The 9,381-nt window shown below is 37.1% G+C and overlaps 3 protein-coding genes and 1 long non-coding RNA gene across 5 annotated transcripts; 1 reads left to right on the forward strand and 3 right to left on the reverse strand.

Moving 5' to 3' along the window:
• Window positions 1-608, forward strand: LOC108662084. Its single transcript, XR_001927865.1, has 2 exons — window positions 1-187; window positions 304-608. It is a non-coding gene; the product is annotated as an uncharacterized LOC108662084 (long non-coding RNA).
• Window positions 46-1,736, reverse strand: LOC18597537 (myb family transcription factor PHL7). 2 transcript variants are annotated; one of them, XM_007026625.2, is made up of 6 exons: window positions 1,257-1,733; window positions 1,097-1,173; window positions 966-1,005; window positions 776-833; window positions 604-676; window positions 46-487 (listed from the first exon to the last, which is right to left on the reverse strand). In XM_007026625.2, the coding sequence occupies exons 1-6, from the start codon at window positions 1,363-1,365 to the stop codon at window positions 113-115; spliced, it is 732 nt and encodes a 243-aa protein (XP_007026687.2). In that variant the 5' UTR covers window positions 1,366-1,733; the 3' UTR covers window positions 46-112. The 2 variants fall into 2 exon arrangements, with proteins under 2 accessions (XP_007026687.2, XP_017976711.1); XM_018121222.1 differs by having other exon boundaries at window positions 103-426; window positions 1,257-1,736.
• On the reverse strand, window positions 2,470-5,097 carry LOC18597538 (PHD finger protein ALFIN-LIKE 1). Its single transcript, XM_018122351.1, has 5 exons — window positions 4,814-5,097; window positions 4,672-4,704; window positions 4,115-4,337; window positions 3,576-3,696; window positions 2,470-2,979 (listed from the first exon to the last, which is right to left on the reverse strand). The coding sequence occupies exons 1-5, from the start codon at window positions 4,902-4,904 to the stop codon at window positions 2,728-2,730; spliced, it is 720 nt and encodes a 239-aa protein (XP_017977840.1). The 5' UTR covers window positions 4,905-5,097; the 3' UTR covers window positions 2,470-2,727.
• Window positions 6,138-9,116, reverse strand: LOC18597539 (dnaJ homolog subfamily B member 1). Its single transcript, XM_018122247.1, has 3 exons — window positions 8,792-9,116; window positions 8,302-8,720; window positions 6,138-6,807 (listed from the first exon to the last, which is right to left on the reverse strand). Exons 1-3 carry the CDS (start codon window positions 8,954-8,956, stop codon window positions 6,366-6,368), a joined length of 1,026 nt encoding a protein of 341 aa, XP_017977736.1. The 5' UTR covers window positions 8,957-9,116; the 3' UTR covers window positions 6,138-6,365.

Genomic DNA, 9,381 nt, shown 5'->3' on the forward strand with positions numbered 1-9,381 from the left:
TCCTTCCAAGTGTTTAATTTGACAACCCTGAAAGCAATCAATTGCGTGTCCATGATATGGTTTTATTGCTTTGTTTTACAAAATCAATTGTACATGGAAGTTGTGGCAAAAGTCACAAAAAGCTAGGCACCAGGGGGGATGATGAGCAAACTGTGGCATTCCAGGGAAAGCTGATATCATTAGCAAGGTAAGAAACCCTTTCTTCCCTGTTAAGAACCATGTCTTGATGATCATATTGGTCCAATGATTCGAATGCATACATTGCTTGAACTCTTTCTCCTGATTCTATCTCATTTCTGTCAGCCTCGGGGTCGGTTTCGAAACCATCTTTTGCAGTCGACTCAGACTCCTCACAGAGTGAAGGCAGTGATGTGGGAGAGAATGGCTTGGTAGCTTTTGTTGGGGTAGCTCGGTTTCTATGTTGGCCTGCAAGTCTCTCAAGGAATATTACCTGAGCTTCAATCTTAATCTTCAAGTTCCTTTGAGCCTTCAAACATAAACCCCTCTAGAAATTGTTAAAACTAGCTACATCCCTGAAGGGCTATACCTTTCTTCTTTGTGGAAAAACTAAAACGAAGAGAATCTAATTTTCCGTATGTTTACCTCGAGCTGATGATCCCCTTGCTTTCTTTCTGCTTCCTTATGCATTTGCAAGGCTTCATTAAGCTGAGCCCCTCTTCAATGATTTTTTCAATCACAACAATGACACAATAAGCAAATAAACTCGTACTATACAATAATTCCCTATCAAAACAGAAAAGAAACGATAACTCACGATGTTCTACCGAAATTAGGCAGTATTTCTGATATATCTCTCCTCTCAAACTTGCATTCTGCAGTTAAAAGAACATGGTTATCAAAGTTAGAGAGTTAGAATCAAAGGGTCACCGTCTTTTCAATCAGTTCTTTCTTTTCTTAACTTCAATGTTAGTGATCAGACTGAAGGTTCACTTCTTTCAACTTACTTGTATTTGTTTCTGGAACAAACTTTAAGATCCTGTATTTCTGCAAAAATAAAACTAAAACATGAATCCATAGGCATTTTGATTTACAAGAAAGAAGATACATATATGTAAATGTTGGGGAGGGAGCTAACCTGCAGGTGGCTTTTGACATGGTAAATGGTCAGTCCATCAACCCCCATAGCCTTCAGGATACCCTTTGGCGTCGCCCCTGGCAAACCAAAATTTACACAAACATTAGACCAAAGAACAAGCATGAATGGAAAAATTGTCTCCGAGCTATCAGAAACTTACTATCTGGACCTCCAAGCTGATTAACAGCATCTTCAAATCGATCATGCAGCTCTTGAGTCCATCTCAGGCGTTCTTTGGCCAAGCCATCAGATCGACTGGGACGACGCATTGTGGAGAGAAATGGCACGATTGTAGCACAAGCATTCGCCCCGTCGTAGGAGGGGAAATATAGAGAGGTGGGGGACGGAGAGACAAAAACAGATGAAAACGAAGGAAAACATTTTTAAGGTGGCGATAAGCACTAAGAATTGATTGATAGGATTAATGGATGCCTTAAGCTGTCCTTATTGTGTCTTCTAATTGTCGGAATTTGGCTGAGGTTTCCTGGTGTCCAAATTGATTCACATTCAAAGGGTTCTGTTCCTTGTTCAAACTCTTTTGGCGAGGATCTCCAAGGTCCAAAGACAGAAAGAAAAAATAACTATTTTACCATGAACATGACCTTGGTTCGATCCCCTTGTTCACGGGGCAAAGAGGCAGGGTGTCACGAACTAACTTTTTACTTGTTCACTATGCAAAGAGGCAGGGTGTCACGAGCTAACTTTGTACTACACTATAATAGGGTAGAGTTGTCTATTAGATTGAGCCTTTCGTATTTGTAAGAAAAATATCCCTCTTTCAAACAATGTAATGTCTCATGGTGATACAAATCCTTGTTAAGTCTTTAAGGAAAAAGACCTTTTAAGAAAGGAATGTTCTTATTTCAAGTATTGTAATGACTATCGGTAGAATACTTGTAAAATCTCGTAAACTCTTTATAAGGGGTGAGCAATCGGCAGATTGTTAGGTTGTCTCACTGGTAAAAGTATGAGCAATCCATCTAAGATTGCCCTCGTGACCGGACAATGACATGTCTCGGTCCCTTTGTAATTAATTTCATATTAATGAAATATTTTTTCTTATTATGACTAAGTGATTACATATATGACATTCGATATGCCTTTTAATTTTGATGTAGATTTTTTTAGTCTGATTTGTTGTTATTATTATTGTTGAAACAAATATAACCGAGTATTAACTGACTTACGTAGAAACCTCCACTCATGTGTCGCACAAACTATCGCATACTTAGTCGAAAAAACATAATCCGTGACACAGGTCACGTTACCGGGGCAGAGGATTTCCATCCATCCTTGCGTCATCTAATCTTTTCACTACCTGGTATCATTTGAGAATGTCCCGTATTGAGTGAATTTTACCCTTCACCTTGTGGGAGGAAGAAAAGACAAAGACTAGCATACATGGGCAAATGTTATTGACAAATTTTTCAGACGTTAAACAAATCCTAACATATGAGTTGACATTTAAACAAAGGTATCTGCGAGAAGTAGAACTTCCATCTGTTCCGAAGCATCTATTATGAACAGACATGATGAAAAATTTCATTACATTACCAAAGGCAGGAATATTGCTATACTACTTTGTCAGCCATTGAAGTGTCTCTGTTCTCTTCTTGTCATTTTAGTGACTGTCACTGCCTGCCCCTCTTCAAGCTGCAAGATGGGCATTTGTATTGCTTAATGCTCTCAGCTTTAGCAGGTGTTATCTTCACACACTTCCCATGGAACCACCTCTCACAAACATCACAGCCAATCCAAAACTCATCTGCATTGTAATTTCCACCGCAGCTGCCGCAGAGTGTTTCACTGTGTTCATCTTCATCTTCCTCAAAAGTCTCATCCGCAACCTTAGGATTGCTTTTGGCTTGTCCTTCAATTGATCTCTATAAAGCAAAGAATCAAGTCAGTGACTAACACAAAAAAAAACAAATCCTGAACAGGTTAAGTACAAGAAATTCATTCTTTCGTGTAGGAAATATTAGGCCTGCTCTGCAGGCTTATTCATATCAAACTGTGCATTAATTACGATACAACTGGGCACTTTACATGATTAATGGATGGGGTGGCTTGAGCATTATGATAGCAAGTATATTTCAATAGTTGTACAGGGTTTGATGATGATATTGATACGTTTTTGTGTATAGATTTTGTGAACAAAAATTAGGATGAGTCTGTGGGTTGATGATGCTGCTGTTCTGCTTTTCTGTATCTGAGGCCTTGATTTCTGGTTGTTATGTTATGTCCATAACAAAATCCAAAATTAGGTGCTGCCTTTGTAATGTTCCACAGAACTTTTTATTCCCTGTTTCAGTAATGAAATGCTTAACTTTCCAAAAAAAAAAAAAAAGGTTTCCCTCAGTCATACCACCCCCCTTCTCCCTTTCTCAGTGATAGAAGAGAATCTAAGCGTAAAAGTTTATGATTGAATTGTCCAAGCTCAAATAATAATAAAAATCACAATAGATTTGATCTGTCTAACCTTTGTGCTGCCCCGGGATTTGCTCCCACTATCCATGCTTGGTTTGTCTTTAACTGGCTTCCTTTCAGTTACAACCTCAAAGACAGTGGGCAGATCATTCATCATGCTATATAGGCGTTTCCTGGAATGCAACATGATAATAAACAATTATAAATGTATTCCATAAACAAGCAAAATACGAACACAATATCATGAGACCTATGCATATGCATATATCAAGTTTTTACTCTGCCAAGCACCACAAGAAAAAGCCTGATGCATTCACTACTTCTGTATTTGCATTGGTAATCTTGCATAGTCATTTCTAACATCCAACTGAAGAAAAACAGTTCAAGTCTGAACCACCACTAGACCAACAAATATATTGCGCCGGGAAAAACAAAGGGAAGCATTCCCGGATAATAATCAAAGTTGATGCCAAAATTTACAAAAGAAACAAAACGAAACTTGATGAATCAACCCGATTTTCAATGAACTTAAAACTGCTTCAACATGATCCTTCTACACATGAAGCAAAAACGGAAGGAAAAAGACAGTACCTTTCATTGCGGTTAAGACGCGCACCGAGATAGAAAGCCACAGAAATCAACCACGAATCACTATGCACCGCGACCAAGGACAACCAATCTTTTCGATTCATTCCATCTCTTGCAAAGTTAATGCCAAGTGCCGGCTCAGGAAGCTCTGGTGGAACTTCCTCTGCTGGCAGAGTCACTTCCCAGCTTTCATTCGGATGTCCATACAGGCATAAATTCTCTTTTTCTGAGACCAAACAAAAAGCAAAGAACAAAACCTTTTTTTATATATAAACCTCTGTTTGATCTCTGCCAAACTAAGAGGGAAAGCTTCTTCTGCATAAAAGCAGACAACTTGAATTTCCTAAGGAATTGCAATTCTGGAATTCAGTAACTTCATTATTAAACGAGGAACGATAATTTCTAAATTCAATTAAGAACCGAAATCTGATTGCATGTAAAAATGAAATAAAATAAAACTATGAAATTCGGATTTACATGCAAAAATAGAAATAAAATTAAAAATAAAATTAAAAAAAAAAAAGGAAGAAGAGGTTTTCGGATCTCCAATCAGAGAATACCTGGATCGCAGAGTCCATAAAATTCATCCACATCTGAGAGAAAGACAAAGAAAACGGCACCGTTAAACAGCTACAAAGACGTAAAAATCGAAACAGAAAAAAACCCAAAAGAGGAGAAAAAAGAATGGAAATAAAATTTCACCGTATGTTAAAGCACGAACGATGGCCGTTCTTCTAGCAGAGTAATCTTTGAAGATCTGCTCGACGGTTCGAGCAGCGGAAGCCATTTCCATGGCCAATTACAAAGAAAATGGAAATCGAAGAGATTTGTAGAAAGAATTCAAAGGCAGACAGAGGACGGATCCAACACGAACGTATTGGAGTAAACGTGTACAAAAGGGAAGCCAGCGAAGAGCAAATTCAGTTTAACGCCACTACTTTACGGGGGAATGGGATTGGAGAGTTTGAGACTAGAGTTTTGCTAGTGCCACTCCGCTCTTTTTAATGCTTTGCCGCTTCCCCACTGGTTGTTTATCGGGTCCCGCATAACTGGAAGCGTTCCACTTTGAACTGTAGATAGTAAAACCGTAACTACAATAGTATCTTTTTCTATTTTTATTATTTTGGATAAATTTCACTTTTATCTTTTATCTTTTTATCTTTTATTATAATCCTTTTCACATAAATTTTTCAAACAAATAAATTAAATATTTTAATAATTTTACTAAATAAAAATTAACCTATGAGTAATAATTAAAAAAATATTCACAAAAATACAAATTATAAAAATTCATAGCGTATGGTATGAATAAAATTGAAATAAATTAGAAGTATAGTGAAATCTGCTTCTTCTTTTTTTTTAATTTAATATAATCTTAGAAAATAGATAATATATTTATTTGTAAAAGCTCTTTTTATAGAATTTATTTGTAAAAGTTGAAAACTAATTTAAAAAAACCTCCAATTAGTTTTTTATTTTAGATTAGTAAAAACAATCATAGTTGTAGAAGTAGAACTAAACTTGCTTAGTAGGTTAATGCTGGCAGTATCAAAACGAACGCAGCATTCTTTTTCAAAACCACTCTTTGACAACTCCCTCAAAACTGGTTGCTGCTGGTTAACTAACGGTCATGGCGTTCCCAAAAAAGTCAGATGGGGTTGGAGTCTTTGATCATAGCTGACGACCTCTTTGAAAATGGTGTTAAAATAATGACTGAAGGAGAAGTGGGAAGGGGGGGTTAAGCTCTCTCGAGTCAGTCACATGGGCATGGCCGGCTGTGATCTAGACCTTCTGCATTCCGTTCTAACAAATGTTTCTATTGCTAGGATGCACGCTGCACCTGACAGATAAAGCCGTGTACTGTGCAGGGAGAGCAGACCGAACCAATCGACTGTTTTCATAGTATATGCTGTGTTACTGTGCAGTGAGAGCAAGGAGCCACTGGAAATACCATTTCTGGTCCAACTTGCATGCCTTAAGCATGCTGCCTTGTGTATAGTGAAATGATGGAGATTGTTGAGCCAAATTAAGAACAGGCCTTGACAATAAGCTCTGGCCAATTACCACAAGGTTAAGAGAAGTCTTAACAGGCAGAGAAAACGGAAATATGGAAAATAATTTATGAACTCCTAAATAACTGTTGTGCAATCCCAGTTCAGCAACGCATAAATTTCCTTTCCAAAAAAAAAATAATAAAAACAAAATGCTAACTTACACAAGTTGGCTTGATGGTAGCGAGGGCTACCACCGTTTCCTAGGGAGATGACATTAACCGCTTCAGGCCAGTTTTCTGCTCTGTCGTAAGCTTGGTAGGGAACTTGATGCTGAATTTAATTCTCAAATTTCCTTTCTTAGAAGGTTCCTTGGGAATGGGCATTCCCTCACCTTTAACAACCTCTTCATAGGTTGGACTAATGACGTTGTTAATAGGGACCGTCAGATTCCGTCCATCAAGCGTTGTCAGCTGTGCTGTATAACCAGTAAGAGCTTCCACTAGAGATATCTTCTGAGTAACAACAAGATCATTGCCATCCCTCTTGAACACACCGTGAGGCTTCTCGTCAATGATGAAGACAAGGTCAGAAGGAATAACCCCTCGTTGCTCGTTTCCCTTCTCTGGAAAAGTGATTTTTGTACCTTTTTTCCACCCTGGCTTAATCTCAATAGTAAGAATTTCCTCCACTGTAGTAGGTCTCCTGTAAAGGGATAAAAAAGTATTTTCTTGAAGATAAAGGAATAAAAAAGTTAACTGTAAAAGATCACGGTTTTAAGATTTCCCAAAACTATATATTATTGCTAGAACTAGGAACTTCTCTCGCCATAATTTAACTACGTAAGTCTTAATAAATATACAAAGTGCAAAATTGTAAGCACTCACAGTTTTAAGCATATAAGCGTTCAGTAGAATGCAAATTTCCGACTCGACAAGTTGAATTCACATGGTAAATTAAGCTGATATAAAGTTGTGTTCTAGGAAATTCCAACTAGTGTGCTGATCTAAAAACTACCAGCTTGTGGATAATCTGGTTAAACTGAAGCAAAACAGCAAGGCTAACTGATGACAGGGACATACCGTCACAAACTCACTATTATTTTCAACATGCAGCAATTATCATCAGCTGAAGCCAAATTTACAAATTTGGCATAAAGCAAAATACAAAAAAAGAGAACTTAAAAAATGAATCTTGAGTAAGCATCAAGAAATTCCCAAAGTTGGTCACAAACACATAGATGGACAAATAATCTCCATGATCAATCTAATCTTTATGGAAAAAGAACAAATTGTGAAAGAAGCTTTGTTGAGGATAATAGGAAATAATCATATAATCAAAACAGATTATATAATACCATAGAAGTATCTCTATTACTCAGGAAATTAAAAAACTGACCATAAGTTAAAAAGACAGTGAACCAAAACCGAAAAACAAAAAGAGAAAGAGGAATGAAAAACAAAGTCTTTTTGCTATATAAGGAAGAAGGATCAAACACAGAGAAAGAGTATACTTTCATGCAAAGAAATCCCCATAAGATTCCTTTCCAGATAAGAAAATCTAATAAAATTTAAATTATGTTTGCCTAACAGAGTTAAATGCCCCTAGCTATGATTCTCCAAAATATACACTTACACGACCGGTTTATTTCTGGTTTATTATTCTAATAACGTTGCTTGTTTGCTGAAATATGCTGACCAATCTAAATCTGTCTCGAACATTAAGACCTCAGATGAGAAAGGACTCAATTGAATAACAATGTAAAATAATGCTCATAAGATCTCAACAATCACAACTTTTTGGATCAAATCTAACTGTCATGCAACTTTGTCATCACTTGGGGAAACAACCAATCATTTTAAATAATAGAATCATATTATCCTAACAAGTACCATTTTTCGCAAAAAGTCAAACTCGGCAACCTCTGTAAACATCTTTTGCGACTTAAGCTAAGATATCCGCTGCTTGAAAATGTTAATTATTCCTTGTCTTATGCCTAAAAAACCTTTCAGGATTCAATTATTGATGTTCTACATTAAATTATAAGTTATGCTCCAAGCTAATAAATTGAACTTAGATCTACAGATAAATCCAGCTGAAAATCACTTATCCACATACTAGTAAAATCAAAATAGCAAAACTAAGCATTACCCAACTAAATTAACTTTAAAAAGAAAAAAAATAGAAATAAAAGATTACCCGATACCATCAGAAACATCTCTAGAAATCTTCATCTTCTTGGTAGTCCCTTTATACAAATCCTCCAAGCTGCAAGGCAATGTTCGTTCAATAGCGGGTCCTTTTCGGGGCATAGTCGTAGAACCCTCTCCAGCTCCGCCCCTCAACGAGGCGAAAATATCTTCCCCAAACATGCCCCTGGGGAAACCCGACGCCCCAGCACGTGACCCGCCCATATCACCCATCCCCCCAAACGGACTCGAAAACCCGAAAATTTCCGAGAAAATATCATCGGGGCTCCGAGTATTGAACCGGAACATCGTCGGACCCCCGTCCGCCCCTCCGGGAAACCCGCCCGCCCCCGGGGGTGGCATGTGGCCCTTTAATCCTTCTTCTCCGTATTGATCATAAACCGCACGCTTTTGGGGATCACTCAAAACCTACAATTAATTGAAAATTCCATTAAATAAATAAATAAATAACCAAAAAAATCAAATAAAATAAAATTTACATCGTAAGCCTCGGAGATTTGCTTAAATTTGGCTTCGGCATCTTTCTTGTTCTTAGGGTTTTTATCGGGATGCCACTTCATGGCCAGTTTCCGATAAGCTTTCTTCAAATCTTCATCTTTTGCATTCCGGTCGACCTGAAGAATCTTGTAATAATCAACGCCCATTCTTCCAATTCCTTTCCTCTTCCCGCTGCTGGAAGATTTTTCTTTTCTCTCTTTGAATTTTCTTTCCTTTTCTTTCTGTCACTACTTCAACTCTGTCCTCCACCAAGATAAATCGCCTGAGTTTATTATATGGAAAGCCATTGATGGGGGAGAGTAAGGTGGTAACTTAAGAGGCAAAGAAGGTTAGGCTTAGGCCCATTATCAAATTTGTCATAAGCTTATTTCTATTCTCTCTAGCCCAAACTAATTTTCGAGGTTGTTGGCCCAAAAAATTAAGACAAACAAATTTTATTTTGATATATTTTACATTAAAATTTAAAATTTTCTTTTTATGATATGACTATTCAATACTTTTTAATACCAAAAAAATTCATTTCAAATAAATTTCTTAATTTTTTCAAAAGCCAAATATTGAAATGTACAAA

Source organism: Theobroma cacao, chromosome 5, assembly GCF_000208745.1.
Source record: "Theobroma cacao cultivar B97-61/B2 chromosome 5, Criollo_cocoa_genome_V2, whole genome shotgun sequence".
In the NCBI taxonomy this organism is placed as follows: domain Eukaryota; kingdom Viridiplantae; phylum Streptophyta; class Magnoliopsida; order Malvales; family Malvaceae; genus Theobroma; species Theobroma cacao.